Source organism: Dermacentor silvarum, chromosome 9 (genome assembly GCF_013339745.2).
Source record: "Dermacentor silvarum isolate Dsil-2018 chromosome 9, BIME_Dsil_1.4, whole genome shotgun sequence".
In the NCBI taxonomy this organism is placed as follows: domain Eukaryota; kingdom Metazoa; phylum Arthropoda; class Arachnida; order Ixodida; family Ixodidae; genus Dermacentor; species Dermacentor silvarum.
Genome location: NC_051162.1, coordinates 52,991,319 through 53,007,434, shown reverse-complemented (window position 1 = coordinate 53,007,434; position 16,116 = coordinate 52,991,319). Strand labels below are relative to the sequence as shown.

Below are 16,116 nucleotides of genomic sequence, written 5' to 3'. Positions count from 1 at the left end.
AGTTTACTTACGCTGTACTGCGCACATGTAATCCATGCTTGTCGGCTGTCTGTTTCGTGCATTCTGTTGCGAGTCGGTGGAATTTCACTGCTGGCATCAACCCTTTGGTGGGCACATTGCTGGTTTGGGATTCCACAACACAACAGCAACTACCAGCCTTTCGCAATTGCTGGTTGGGGATTCAGCAACACAACAGTAACTACCAGCCTTCCGTAGGGGTGCAATCGCAAACGAGAGACGTTCTGCGCTGCAGACTATGGCTACGTTCACAGTTGGGAAGCGGCGAGCGAGTGGAGAGGCCAAAGCGGCCGGAAAGGCCAAAGCGGCCGCAAAATCTTTTCCGCGCATGTCCAAGTTCACATTTGTTTTGCTACCACCGCGGCCGCCGCTGCCGCTTTCGTCCACATCCATCTAGTCTGCGTACGTTTGTCGGCGTGGTGGCGCTCATTATCGCATTATTTCGAGCGGTATGTTCATTCACTGACCCACCCGTCATCAAAAGTGATCATCTTGCGCAATTTCGCGTGTCATCTGCGACCTTCGGTAAATTCCTCGTTGGCGTTCTGTAATTCTCCTCACACGGGCGCGGTAGCGCTGTGTCACAGGTTGCTGCCCAGGCGTGATTATATTTCTTTAATAGCTTTTATTTACAAGTTCTAATAACATTTCATCAATTCGTATTATTTTCGGCGCCTCCAGGACACGAAAGTGGCAACGGGAACACCAAAGCTAAAACCCGGGCTGGCCCTTTGTGTTGAGGCTCGCCAAAGCCTGCGCGTCCTTCGTGAGACCTACGCTCCCAATCTATCGTCGCGACGAGAAAAGCACCCCGCGACTTCTGCAACATACCGTGCACGTGCGAGGAGAATTATGGAGCGCCAACGAGGAATCTGCCTAACTATTGTCTGTCATGGAAGTGGAAGAAGAAATGGCTTTTATACTTCTACCTACTTGTTTTCTAGAATTGGACAATGAATAAACGGAAGACAAGAAAACCTCGGAAACGGCGGTGGTGGGTTCGCCTGGCTTTGCAAAAGCGCGAGAAGTTGGGTCACGCGACTCCGTTGGCTTCGTTGCCGCGCCTCCGGTCGCGCGACGTTGAATACTATCGCGAGTATTGCTGACAGTACGTTTTAGTACTTCTCTTGTCGTAGAGCAAGGGGTGGTTCTTGATCGCGTCGATCAGCATTGCAGCCTACACTTTTGGTGCCATGTTCAATGTTACGACCTGAAGTTTACATGCTAGTGTAGCTTCCGGTCGAGCAGAACGACTTCGTTTCCGCTTCGCCATGGCGAAAAAATCGGTCCGAGACCAATTTGGCTCCCCGCCTGTTTTTCTGTCTGTTTTGCCGCCTAGGCGGGCGGATTTTTGCACGATTTTGCCGCTTCCGCCAGCTTCGAGACCAAGTTCCTACGCGAACGCGGCCTAACCGGCACCTAAAGGGAAGCGGTGGAAATGTATACCGGAAATTTCGACCACCTGGAGACCTTAACGTGCACCTAAATCTAAGTAAACGGGCCTCGAGCATTTTCGCCTTCATCTAAAATGCGGCTGCCGCATTTGTTTTGTTGCTTCATTTGTTGCGCATTTGTTGTTTCAGAATGCGGCCGCCACATTCGCGCCCAAAACCTCACAGAGTGTCAAGGCCTTGACAAACACCGTGACAGTTTTTTTTCCACATGCAGACATGATTCGCTGTAAATTACCAACCCAAACGGAAGCGCCCAGGAACGAAAGTGTGAAAGTAGCACCGGTTTCTTGAAATATGTCAGCGCGAAGCGACGAGAGCAAAGGGTGGGTTAGGGGGGGGGGGGGGGGGGGGGTGCAAAAAATTTCGGGGGGGGTTTGAACCCCCCCAACCCCCCCCCCCCCCCTTGGCTACGCCACTGATGCGTGACTAAATTTGCACCAGGCTTTCGCCTTCAAGTGTTACAAAGAATGTAATGCCGAGTGGAATTTTTAAACATTGGCGCTCGCCACATTCCTATCAAGAATGCCGACGACGGCACAATGCCGCCCTGACGAGTAGCTTTTGTACATCGTCGCTACTCACTCTAAACCGTGAGTAGCAACGACAACAACAAGCGCCAAGCACAAATAAACACACGCTAGTCCACCGATTCCCGCATTGCACGCCGAGAGTTTGCGCCTGGTGTCGAGAGTATTGGAGCGCGCCCGCAGTCTGCGTGCAAGGCTAAAATAATCTGGTCTATAGAAGCGAAGTCAAACGCGGAATAGTAGGTGGGCACCCTTAGTTTTCTTACTGCAGCGCCGGGAATCACCCTGCAGGCGAACGACAGGCCCCGTGTCGCAGAAAATTCGGCGTCGGCGTGGATGTCGGCATCCGTGGCGGAAAAAGTCATCCCCAACCACCCCGACCGCGCAGGCCCTCCGCGTGGCGCAAGGTGTTAGCGAAGGAGAAAATGATATCGAACCACCCCGACCATGTGGTGCCGCCCTCCACGTGGTGCAGGGTTTTGGTGAACAAAAATTGCATTTCTCACAGTGAAATCCGTTAGAAAAATGGTAAAGTACGACTTAACCGCAGCCTACAGACATGGTGGCGTCGGACTGTTATTTGAATGTACGAGAAAACATAATTGTGTTACGAGGAAACTAAAACACAAACGCTTTTGCCAGATTTTCTTCCATACCAACAGCGGCGCGCTCGGGTAGGCTACTTGTGAAAATCTTATCCAAATGGTGCTCCCATCCTCGGCAGGTCAAATTGGTACTTGGACTGCCTAATGCGTTTTGGACACGTGCGCACGTCGGGGCAATAGCAAACAATTAATGAAATAATAAAAAAGGTCCTAGGGCCTTCACATTTTAATATAAAGCGACTTATACTGCCCCTGGAAAACCGTCTTCCCAGCAATGCATTTCTGTTTAAAAGTGAAGCCGACTTTAAGGGGATCGGTGTAAGCTTGGTCTTTGTAAGCTGGCTTTATCACGTTGTGTGTTGCGGTGAAGCTCACTGAAACAAAAATGCGATGCGAAAGGGGTCCAATAATGCTGTCGCGTTCCGCTCTTAAAGGCGAAGCTTAAGCGTCCTCCAATCATTTGTTCACGCTACGCAAATACATTTTAATCTGTGCTGGAAGTAATCCGAAAACTATCACCAAGTTATCTTATTAGCGCTGGCGACAAGAATTACGCGTTCGGAACCAACGAACGCGGTCGGAGCAGATCGCTAAACAGGCACTTTCTGCGCGCGCACACACGCCTAGACTCCCAAGGAACTTGTTTCATATGCAAATAACAACTATACTGCAGTTGCACGGCAGTAACAGCCACACAAATGAACCTCTGTGAAGACTAGACTATAAAGGACCAAAGCGAAAATCAGGCTGCTATATTCAAAGCATTTAGCCGGTAAGCTTGCGCAATAAGACTGAAGCGCCGACAGAATGTGTAAAGGAAAGTCTCAATTACACTGCCGCTGCAGATGTGGCCAAAGTCTTGTGTCATCTGAACAGTGACTGCTCAACATGCATGGTCGCCGAAATAGCGGCTGTCTGAGCCGTGCGTGCGGCCGCCTTCTGCATAGTAACAAGCGAGCAAACGCCACTCTGTGGGCGCTCAATGACGGGCGCTGTCACGTGAAAAAGTATAGCGGCGACCATGGGGATGGTGCTGTAAAAGGTCTATGCTCGTTCTGAAACACCTCTCGACACGGCGTGAAGGACATCAGCAGCGGCGGCAGTGTAAAAGTCAAAGGAAGAGGCTAAGAACACTTGGCTGTGAAGAAAGTCAGTTTCGGCGGAAAACTTCATGGCAATACTAAAGTAATAAATAACTACGCCAAGTAATGTTTGTATTGGCTGTATCAGACGTTCGCTTAATAATTAAATTAACAAGCATGGTGTCACGTGCGCATAGGCAAGCTTCAACAGATACGACTCAATGAAAGCGATAATTCTCAGTAACAACGCTGGCATGATGAAGAGCAGCGGCAGGGGGAAGCGAACGCTTCTTGCAATATTTTATCGAACTTGGACTTGATGCTGAACATGACGTCGACTGTGACGTTGAGAAATTCTCATGCAGTGTCCATGCATTCGCTATCACTATATTATCGAAGTGCCTGTGACTATTTGTTAATTGCTGCTGTCATTTTCCGACTCAGGTCGATGGCCACGTCTCCACATAGGGCCTCCAGGCCGACTTCGGCCTTGACTCTATCAAGCCCGATGAGTCCACGGGTACGTACTGTGTATACGAGCAAACGGTCTCCATCGGAGGTATGAGCAAAGCGGGTAGTTGTTTTTAGCATTTTTACTATATGTTAGCACTGTAAACTATGCGTTTGCCGACCGCGCCTCGTTCGCTTCATGTATTCATCTTGTTCGGTTTGAATAAACAAGTCTGCTCTCATCGCTTCACAGTGCCCTACAGAACCTGGCAAGGTGTCTTCATCCGGAAAATTCAGCTATCTGGTGAGTCTGACACGTTTTTTTTTTTTTTCTATGTGTATAAGCAAACATAGATATATGACTGAGTAATAGATCGACAAGAAATACTAGCTGCAGTTCCTATAAAGGAGTTGGGACATTTTTCCGAGCTTCCTATTATACTAATCACAATCTAGCGGCAGTAAGTAAACATGGTGGACAACCGGACGTTCTTGCATGCAAGAAGTGTTGCCAGTGTCGGGAAACCTTGGGTCTGATTGCAAGAAATGTATGCAGCATATTGACGTGGCATTTGGACTTGACATTCTCTTTAGCGTGAAAAAAAGGTCCAAGTTCTTCTAAGCACTATAAAAAACTCTACAGAAATTCACAGAATTGTCTACTAATGCGTAAGCACTGTTTAGCTCTGCTGTGACTTCGCTTTTGCTTACTATCGCTTATTTGCTTTTCCTAGCTGATGCGCATACTACCCATGGCCTTTCTCGTGGAAAAGAATGCTCAAGCTTCGGTAGACAATTGTCAGATTTTCTCACCGCATCTGGCCCCTTCAAAGCGATCAAACAAATTGAGCCAGAACGCTGGGCAGAAAAAGAGAGTGTGGTTGTGAAGAGCAAGAGGCGCTATGTTCTGCAGCCCTTTAGGGAGCACAACTGAGCGCCTTGCGGAAGGGGCGGGGGATGTAAAGAACAAAAGAGAACGAAAAGAGGGTGAAGGTCGATCGATTCCACAGCCCTTGACCGTCAGGGGTAGCCAGGCGGCGCATTCACAATTTGCACGACAGCCCCGGGCCGTGTCCTCCAGGAATGTGCGAAGGTGCCTCAAGGCGGAGCCGTGGTGCAGACCGGCAAAGAGCAGCAGCGATGCTGAGTCCGTAGGGAGTCCTAGGCGTCGGTATGACGTGTAGAGTGAAGCCCTTTCTTGGGACAAGGCGGGGCAGAAGCGCACCTCGACGGAGCAGAGCGGGTGAAAGGGGATTCCAGCTGCCACAGTAGCGCGACAGGTGTTGCGTAAGTGGAGAGTGAACTGCCGCGTTGCCATGTAACCCTCGCTGTCACTCTCGCAAGCCTGTCTTATGAGCGCGTTCCTTGTCCGCACAAGCACTCACCTGTTAGGGAGCCTACGTGCAAGATCACCTGTGTTCTAACTACGCCTCCCTCGGTAATGCCCAATGAAAACGCGCCATGCGTCTCAAGGAGGGAGCGCCCTTCCGTAACTCGAAAGAAATGTTCAGTGAGAAATGCGTTCACTTCAGCAGGAAATGCGCAGAGGGGTTCGCAAACCTTCGCATTAAAAGGGTTGGAGAGAGCACGGGCCCTTGGGATGTTCAGCGGGTGAGTAACATGGGTGGGGATAACGTGGTGCCAAGTCGGAACTGGGCTTGTAGGGAGCGGAGAAAATAAGAAACGTACGTGTAGAGTCGTAATCCACAACGGGTGTCTTCGAGGGGAGAAGATAGCATCATGAAGTAGGTTATCGAAGGCCTTAACAACGTCCACAGCGACAAGTGCGTGCACTTGACACCTCGAAGGTTGGAAGAAAGTTTCATGGGGGAGAAAGAGGTCTTGAGTAGACGTGGGGGTGGAAACCAATCTGATAATGCGGAAAGAAGTAGGTGCTGTCGAGAAGATATGCAAGACGTGCGGATGCCATGCATTCCATGGTCTTGCCGACACAGGGAGTGAACTGAAACGCAGATTGGAAAAGGTGGCGGGCTTGCCAGCTTTTGGTATGAGTTTGATGATGGAAGAGAAGTCCATTCATCGGGAATAGTGCCGGTGGTCCAGTGTTCATTTATTTTGTGTAAAAAAAATTCTTTCTCCGAATCATGCATGTTCTTCAACAGCGAGTAGGTAATGTGGTCCGCACTCGGAGTGGTTCTAGCCTTGTTTTCAGCCACGGCTCGTTCCAGCTTGGGTAAGTGAAGGTGCTGCCAAAAACGCTATTAGGGGGCCCTATGTATTCAGGGTAGAGGGAACGGAGTGAGGTAAGGATGTACTTATCGGTCACCTGTTGAAAGAGGCGACTGGGACCATGCCCGGAGAGATGCTTATGGGCTGAGCGGAGGGTAGCAGGTTGAGGGCCAAGGAGGGACCTAATGAGCAACCCGGCTGATTTAGTGTGGAGGGAAGAATTGATAGAATCGCATATGCGATTCCACTTAGTTGTGTCAAGAATGGAGCAGTGAATTAGTATGTGTAGCAGTGTTGAGTCACGTTGAGTGATTAGAGTCGTGAGTGTGTCTGTGTCTAAGCTGGGTGTTGTGCGTTTGGGTACGGATACGACTAAGATGTCTACGGCGTGTCCAGAGACGCATGAGGGTTGGTCCAACGGGGGTTGGTTTCTGTAATAGTAGGGACCTGGGACCGCGTCCGCCGCAGTGAGTCCACCCACGTATCATAGCTGGGAGTTGACTCCTGGGCTCGCAGGTGGCGAAAGAGGTCCCAGTTGGTCTGGGTGATACGTTTTTTTTTTTTTTGGCTTTGTGAGTGAGGGTGACTTCAATTGCAGTTATGTGATAGTCGGACAGGAGGGTGTCAGGAAGAGCTTGCCAAGTCTCTGGAGGATTGTGGGCATGGTGAAAGGTTAGGTCAGGCGTTGTATGGCATTGTGTCGCGTGTCCATCTCGTGTGGGTGTACCTGGTGTTTTGATGAGCGTATAAGAGTGCTACATAGTGTGCGTGTGAAGAAGGTGGCCAGAGCACAGAGTTTTTGGGAATCCCCAGATTGAATTTGGGGCATTGAAGGCTCCGCCAAGCATAATGTGACGGTGTTTTGGAAAGGATAGAAGAAAATTGAAGACAGGAGAGAGGATTATCAGTAGAGTTGTAAACATTCAGAAGTGTTACAGGTGGTTGTGGAGGGTCTGGGTAATAGAAAATGGCTGTTACATATTCAAGTAACGTGTAGTAACGTGGAGCTTGTCCGCCGTGGTTTCTCAGTGGCTATGGTGTTGGGCTGCTGAGCACGAGGTCGCGGGATTAAATCCCGGCCACGGCGGCCGCATTTCGATAGGGACGAAATGCGGAAACACCCGTGTACATAGATTTAGGTGCACGTTAAAGAACCCCAGGTGGTTCAAATTTCCGGAGTCCCCCACTACGGCGTGCCTCATAATCAGATCGTGGTTTTGGCACGTAAAACCCCACAATTTTTTTATGTGGAGCTTGAAATGTACGGCGCGTTTTGTTCAGACCATATACTGTACGCACCCCGGTGTGGTATGCGCACAGCTGCTCAGCAGGAGCTCTATAGTGTTTCTGCGCACAACGCTCATGCTAGCAGCGTAAGGCATGGCGGTGCTCTGGCTCCGCTGCACGGCCGATTGAGCGGAGCGTGTTGTGCGTTCACTTGGCTTCGTCATTTTCGCGGCAAACGCACTGCGCGTATCTCGCGTCTATAGACACCTACTCCTTCATGCGGGAGCCTCCCTCGTCAAAACTTGGACAGCACAATGACGGCGGGGGCGCCGACGGCGCGAACGAGCCCCAAGTGTCCATATAATGGACACTTAGGGCTCAAGTGGCTCTTACTACAAGTGGACACTTGGGACACAAGTAGTCAAGTGCCCTGTTGGCGCTAAATTTAAGTCACGTCGAAGGCGAAATTTAGCCTGCAAGAGAACGGTTTCTACTTGTTTGCGTGTCTAACTAAACACTTGGTATCTGTGAACGCATAGCAGATAAACAACAGTCTCGCATAATGCGCGTTTCACAGTCCTGTCATCAATAAATTATTTAAGAGAGAAGTTCAAGATCTGTCTTTTTTTTTTGTCGCAGTCACCCAGGGCCCTCTACGCGCGCCTGATTACTTCGCCTCCAAAGCAGAAGCGTTCGGCGCTCCGTGTCACCACTGTTCTGGCAGCCGTCGCGGCGACTCTGCTCGGCGTTTGCGTCCTGGTGCTCTTTGTCCTCTTCAGCCGGTGGAGTCCCCAGAAGCTCGCGCTGTGCACCACCACCGCTTGCAGCGAGTTCGCCAAGCTCATCGCCTATAGTGTAAATCAGTCTGTCGATCCGTGCAGCGACTTCGACGCCTATGTATGTAGCGGCTGGCGGTTCCAACAGAAGCACTCGGTCTACAAGGCAGTGGCCATCAATGCGGTGGACGCGATGACGAAAGTCATTCGCAAGGGCAGGAGCCCCGCCCACCCTGACCAGAGCATGGCGCAGAAGATCAGCCTCTTCTACCGCTCCTGCGACGACGTGTGGCGAGGCGAGCGCGACGAGTTACCAGTGGTCCGCGAGCACCTTCTTCGGGCGGGCGTCGTGTGGCCTCGGATATCCGCGGCACCCGACGTTCTTCGCACACTGCTCGTTTGAGCATCGAACTCGACTGGGCCGTGGTCTTTCAAGTTTTAACGCACGAGAAAATAGTGTGGATGGACGTGCCTTACTCTTTCAAGTTGGCCATTGGAGAGCGGCAACGGCTCCACGATCTCCATGCGTGGCGGCAGAGTTTCGACTACCTCAAAACGCACTTTGCCGAGGGCGACGCGAAAGGAACAGCTACGTTTGAAGAAGCAATCAATTTTGAGAATAAATTCTTTCGTCCACTCGTCAAGGCCATGACTCCTGTACTGGTGCGTGGACCGGTGTCTATCGTACTAGATGAAGGAAAGTGGAGAGAGCGTCTCGCGGAACTGAACGTCACCTCAGTGGTCAAGTTCCAGGCTTTCAATATAAGGTACGTGAGGACATTCTTATACCTGTGGAACCGGTGGGGCGAAGCCAGCACGCACGCTTTCGTCTCGTGGATGGCAGTGAGGTATACCAGTCTATTCGCCAACCGAGCTCTCGTCTTCAACTCCTACGGTACAGCGAACGGAGACACGATAAAATACGAGCAGGGACGCTTTTGTTACGCGCTCGTCTACAGGTTCATCGGGGACTACCTGTTCGTGCCGTACAACGCCCAGGTTTTCTCGCCGGACGTTTCTCGGGACGTGGAGCGCATTCTCGTGGCCATCAGAAGCGAATTCGCTGCTCGCCTTTCCGCGATAGAACCGCACTCTTCCCAAGCATCGACGGGGATTCAGTGGGACTCTCTGGAAACCGTAATGAGTGTCCTGAACCAAACGATTCCCAAGACTGAGGAGTCAAGAAAAGCGGCTAACGCGCTGTTGCCCGATATGAACGTGTCCCTTGCGGGAAACTGGCAGGCCGCACTCAAAGCGAGGAGACTTCATGGATGGGCCAGCGTGCCGCGCAAGCTCGGCTCCCACGCCATCAACAAGTTGTCTCTCCACTCGTATTGGGACGGCGACATCGTCCTCGCACCGTACGCGCTCTCCTTTCCTCTCTACGATGAGTACTTGGCGGACGCCGTCAAGTACGGAGCGTTCGGGACAGTCGTGGCGTTGACGTTCGCCGAACTGGCCCTGATGCCTTATGCGGCTGCAAACGCAACGGTTGGTGGAACCGTCCGGGACGCCCTGACGTGTGCCCGGAACTCGAGTCGCAGAAATCCGTGGGCGACGCTGGCTGACTTGACGTCCTTGGACGTCGTGACGCATGCGTACGAAGCACGGGGCTCCCATGACACCCTTGCGGGCAACTTCACGGCGACGCAGCTGTTTTTCGTGTCGTGGTGCTTCGTCAAGTGTCGCGGATTCTCGGAACCTCTGGGCAACGAATGCAACGCCGCTGCTCGGAACGTGCCGGCTTTCCGCGAGGCCTTCAGCTGCCCCACTGGAGACCCGCTGAACCCGGAAGAAAAGTGCACAGTCTTTTAGGCAGCAACACTAATAAATAAGCGTCGTTAGTTAAAAATGACTCAACACCGGCCGTTTACGTCACTGTGAACCTCATGTGCGTTTTTTGTCTCCGCCTCTCCGACGCTTTCCTAATATATGGCATTACTCTTAAGTATGTCGCAGCGCTATATGAGGGCAAATAAGTGAGAAATGTCTGTGTCGATGCTACGTACTTTCACGTTCGTGCAACGAGAGTAGAACCGACGCAACTGCAAAAAGCCATTGTGTTCCAATTTGCATGGATATATGAGTACATTCAACCGACTATTGTGGCTACCACGTGAAATATTTTTCTACAAGTGGGAATCTCTCACCAGCTTCTGCCTGTGATTGTGAGACTGCGGTACCGCCGTTCGCCTTGTTTTATTTCATTTCATAAACGCCGCGTGGCATCCCTTTTTATATATATATATTTCGCGTTGTCTATATTGATCAGCGTGATGCTGCCCTGTGTGTGTTATTCCTTACGTTCGAAGCAATACCGGTTTTTTTTTCTATCGAATACACCGTGTGTCCGCCTCTCTGACGCTTAACTTCAAGCTTTCGTAGAATATTATTTTCAAGGATGTTCACAGCGCAGTGGCGCTACAGACACACGCAACATTTACTGTGCGTTAACTCAGAACTAACTGTACACAATTTCAAAGTTTGCTCAAGTCGTCAAAACTGCCCAAGCATAAATACCTACATGCTGTTAACCAATCCGTCGCGTAAATGCATTTTCATCAACCGCGTTCACAAGAGTGTGTCGCGTATTGACGCTTTTCGCGGAGTAGTTTGTTTTAGAGAAACGAGATGGCGCTCACGGCGGCGCGCCGTGCGCAATACGTCTCCTCAGCGCGTCGCGGCAAACAGAGGAGAGCGATCCTCGGGTCACGTGGTTGCAAAAGTCACATGACCAAGTGGGCTAGGCACTTGGGTATTTCTCTGCCTAAAATATAGGGAACGCCTAGGTACAACTGGTGCCCTTAACTATTCGAAAATAGCACAACTTTGGCTGCTGTGAAGGGATCGATGCTATTCCTATATAAACGCATCACTGCTTTCATGATCCAAATATAATCTCACTGTCAGGGAGGGAGCAGTCTACCTGACTGGAGCAGTATTTTTTATTTGGGGTGTTGCTACGCTGCGCTCCGCAACACCCCAACGACCACCACTTCACGTCGGCACCCGGCACCGCGGCTTCCGCCGCGGCACCGGCGCACAAACTATAGCAGTATCCGCTTGCGCAAGAGCGGACGCTCCCATCGCCGGTGGCCGGACGTCTTCATACAAAATGCAAAAACAAGTTTTTAAATTGAAAAAGAAAAGTATCGTCAAAAGTGGGATTCGAACACACACCCGGAAGACCGCACTGCAACCTGAACGCGGCGCCTCAAACCGCTCGGGCATCCTGACGACATGAAAATCGCGGAACACAAAGCACTATTTATCCCATAGTAGCTCAGTTTACGACATTTGTGGCATTACGGTATTTTTAGAAGCAATCGTTTTCAGTTGTGGTTATGTGCTAGAGGATTGTTGCGGAACAATAACAGCCAGGGGCGTAGCCAGGGTGGGGAGGGGGGCTTCAGCCCCGAAATTTTTTCGTGCCGGCATGCACCACCGACCAAAACTACCAACGACGCCGGTAATCATTCTGGATTCTGCCTACATTGTCTTTTTCACGCTCGAAAAGACATTTCGGCACGAACATTCCGAACTCGGGCTGGATTTCGTGTCAGCGCCCTTGCACCTGGAGTCACGTAACGCAGGGAGCCCCATCCGAGCACAAACTTTCAAGGGCTTTTCGGTAGCAAGCGGGCGCGTTGCGGCATCTCGCTGGCTGCGGAATCAACAGAGCGCATGGATTTTAATTACGAAACTTTATGGGTATAAAGTTCTCAAACTTTTGACGCGAAAGGTGCACTGACAGTTCCAAAGGTGTGCTTTAAATTATTTTCAATTCTGGAACTTTATGGGGTTAATGCTCTTATAAACTTGGGCCAACATGCGTGCGCAGGAGCCCTCGTGTCCAAGCCGTTCCACAAACGAAAGCACGCGCTCGCAATCTTTCACACACACGAAAATACTAAATATCACCCTGACTGTGAGCTAGCAGCTGATAATATTCTCCAAACATTTTCAGGAAGCGTGCCCAATGGGATCGATCAGCAGGAGCAGGGCAGACAAAATATGAGAAAACAGAAGAAAGCAAATGGCCTATTATTGAGGAAATTCTTTTTGCGGGCCACAAGGTCGGTATCTCCGTGGCCACAGGGACAGTGGCCCTATGGATTTAAGCATAGCCCCGCTGAAAATACAGGTATTTTTAGCGCACTTCTTCGCAAGCGAGCTGATTGTGGAGATATATATCTGAAGAACCATTTGGAGATTAACTAAGAAGCTCGAGAACAAGTTAAGGACCGCACAAAGAGCGATATGGAACGGAAAATGTTAGGCCTAACGTTAAGAGAGAGGACAAGAGCGGTGTGGATCAGAGAACAAACGGGGATAGCTGATATTCTAGTTGACATTAAGCGGAAGAAATGGAGCTGCGCAGGCCATGTAACGCGTTGGATGGACAATCGGTGGACCATTAGAGTTACAGAATGGATACCAAGAGAAGGGAAGCGCAGTCGAGGACGGCAGAAAACTAGGTGGGGCGATGAAGTTAGGAAATTTGCAGGCGCTAATTGGAATCATCTAGCGCAAGACAGGGGTAAGCGGAGATCACAGGGAGAGGCCTTCGTCCTGCAGTGGACATGAATACGGCTGATGATAATGATGATGATGACACCGATGGCGCATGATTGGTCGAAGTTGAATGTTTCGTGACGGCCCACAAGAGCAAGCTAGTTACTAACTGGAATATATATTTGCTACAAGGCATCACAATGTACAAAACCGCTACGTTTCAAGCCTTGTGCGCAGCAAGAAGAAATTTATCGGAACTGAGCACACCTGCGAGCGATTAGGCAGAAAATAATCAGACAGTGGCCGCACCGAGGAACTTCACTGAGTCAGAAACTGACAAGCCACTGCTTCAAAATATTTGCCGAATAAAGAAGAAAGAGCAAAACACACTAATCCTCACTGAATTAATGAGCGGTATGCTTGGATAGCTTGGAATACATATTTAGCCCCGCTTACGCCGTTTGGACATAGCTTAATCAGCTCCGAAAGCGCTTTTGCATGTTCTCTGAAGCTGTGATCAAAGCTTCGTGTCGTCCACCTAGTCACCGTCTACGATATCTCCAAAAAGAGAGGTTTTCTAAGTTGCGCCGGCTTCATACACTTCCATTGTAAACACGAAGGCAACGGAGGCAGTTGAGGGAAGCAATGGGCGCGTCACCACGTGATCAAACATGGCAGTTCCCTCGGGATCGCCGCGAAAAGGGTCAATAAGCGGCTCCAAGAAGCAAGCGAATACACGCAAAGTGCCTCGAGTGGCCAGTCGCGATAGCGTTTAGAGCCCCGTGTCGCAGAAAAACCGACGTCGGCGTCGGCATTGGCGCCCGCGGCAGAGAAAATCATCCCCAACCACGTTTAGGTATGCCACACCATTCTATCATTAATGTTGCTCATACCTTGTCTTGCATTCTTGGCAAAGCTATTCCTCGGAATTTTGAGAATGACAATCCACAAACAGATTTCATGAAACAAAACATCCACAGCGCATGCCTTTTATGTTAAATCTTTTCAGACTGAAATATTAAAAGTGTGAAAGAAATACGGAAACCTGAAAATGATGTAATTTCTTTTGCGCGGTTGTGCACATTTTCCGGGATCGGCCCACGCAAGAGGCCGCGTTTCCACCAGAAACCTCGCCTACATGCATAGCGTTCGCCGCCAGTGTTTGCCAGTAACCATTACGGTTGCATAAGCTGCAGTCGTCGGGAACCATGAGTAGTAGTCAGGGATCTTTGAATGCTATCGCGTTCCAGTGCATAGGTCGGCGCACTCACTCACATTCACTCGCACTCATTTCAAAGGCGTGAGTGCGAGTGCGAGTGAGGGCCACTGAGTGTGAGTGCTGGTGAGTGCGAGTGAGTGTGAGTGCAGGTGAGTGCGAGTGAGTGCCAGTGAGTGTGAGTGCGAGTGAGTGCTTGTGAGTGTGAGTGCAGGTGAGTGCGAGTGAGTGCCAGTGAGTGTGAGTGCAGGTGAGTGCGAGTGAGTGCCAGTGAGGGTAAGTGCAGGTGAGTGCGAGTGCGAGTGAGTGCCTGTGAGTGCAGGTGAGTGCGAGTGCGAGTGAGTGCCATGCAGTGAGTGTGAGTGCAGGTGAGTACGAGTGCCAGTGAGTGCCTGTGAGTGTGAGTGGAGGTGCGGCGAGTTCGAGTGAGTGCAGTGAGTGTGAGTGCAGGTGAGTGCGAGTGAGTGCTGTGAGTGTGAGTGCAGAGTGCGAGTGCGAGAGTGAGTGAGGTGAGTGAGTGAGTGAGTGCGAGTGAGTGCCAGTGAGTGTGAGTGCAGGTGAGTGCGAGTGAGTGCCACGCAGTGAGTGTGAGTGCAGGTGAGTACGAGTGCGAGTGAGTGCCTGTGAGTGTGAGTGCAGGTGAGTGCGAGTGCGAGTGAGTGCCAGTGAGTGTGAGTGCAGGTGAGTGCGAGTGCGAGTGAGTGCTATGCAGTGAGTGTGAGTGCAGGTGAGAACGAGTGCGAGTGAGTGCCTGTGAGTGTGAGTGGAGGTGCGTGCGAGTGAGTGCCAGTGACCGTGAGTGGAAGTGAGTGCGAGTGCGCGTGAGCGCCAGTGGGTGTGAGGGCGAGTGAGTGCCAGTGAGCGTGAGTGGAGGTGAGTGTGAGTGAGTGCCAGTGAGTGTGAGTGAGTGGAGGTGAATGCCAGTGAGTGTGAGTGGAGGTGAGAGCCAATGAGTGTGAGTGGAAGTAAATGTGAACGTGGGAGTGCCTGCGAGTGTGAGTGGAGCTGAGTGTGAACGGCGTGAGGGCTTATGGGTATGTAGAGGTGAGTGTGAACGTGAGTGTGAGTGCAGGTGAGTGTGAACATGAGTGAGTGGTTGTGAGTGGAAGTGAGTGTTAACGTGGTGAGTGCTTGAACGATAAGCAGAGGTGATATCAGTTCACCTTGCTTGCGAAAAAATGGAGGCACGTTGTGTGCACAAGCTCACTCGCGGTGATGACTTATCGCACTAGCAGATTGTGCACGCCAAGGTAGAAACCACTCACTAAAATCGCAATAATCCGAGGATCAGGCATGAGTGAGACAATTTATAATGAGATGAGCGAATATATTATATTGCGATAGCAATTATATGGACACTCCAAGCGAACTTCTGTCGTGGTCGTGGACGTCGTTGTGAGGTTCCGTATGAGGTCCAAACACGGTAAAATCGTCGCAGCGTGCCGGCGGTATGCTGCGGGTGCGAGTGCAAGCTTGGGAGGGTCAGCCGACACTTGCTGCTCAATCTCACGCGCGCGAGGGAAAAGGCGGAGCGGAATCAGCGCGCTGCTTCTGTCGCGCGTCAGGCATTGGGAGGGGGGGGGGGGGGGGGGGGGGGTCGTCTTGCTCTGGCGGCGGCCGCGTGGGTGTCGTATCTCGAAAGCGATCTGCGACGTGGAAAAAGGGCGCGCGCGCGCGCCTCCTCTTCAAAGCGATTTGCGACGTGAACTATGTTCAACTAGAGACGGTAACTCCGTATGCGCCGTGTTTTCGACGTTTAGTTCGATTTGAAGCGAGAGGCGGCACGAAGGTCAATTCGCTCGCGGCCTCCTTACTCCAGCGTTCTGACAGCGAGTTCCGCGGTCATCGAGCGAGATGCGTTATGTTTACCTGTTCGCACGTGACACCTTGCTTGTCCATTTAGTAGGCGAATGTTTACAAGTTTATACGGCCCATTAATCTACTATCCTTGCTTCGTATAGCTCTCTACTAATTTGCTATCGCAATCGAAGCTTCGCCTTTCGGGCGAAACTGCGACATTTTCTTAATACACCAGGGAATATTGCCACGCGTCTTT

General features: G+C 51.0%; 1 protein-coding gene across 1 annotated transcript; it reads left to right on the top strand.

The window, feature by feature from the left end:
• The first annotated feature begins 4,194 nt into the window (after positions 1-4,194).
• LOC119463592 (neprilysin) lies at positions 4,195-8,732 on the top strand. Its single transcript, XM_037724420.1, has 3 exons — positions 4,195-4,206; positions 4,390-4,440; positions 8,193-8,732. Exons 1-3 carry the CDS (start codon positions 4,195-4,197, stop codon positions 8,730-8,732), a joined length of 603 nt encoding a protein of 200 aa, XP_037580348.1.
• Positions 8,733-16,116: the final 7,384 nt, after the last annotated feature.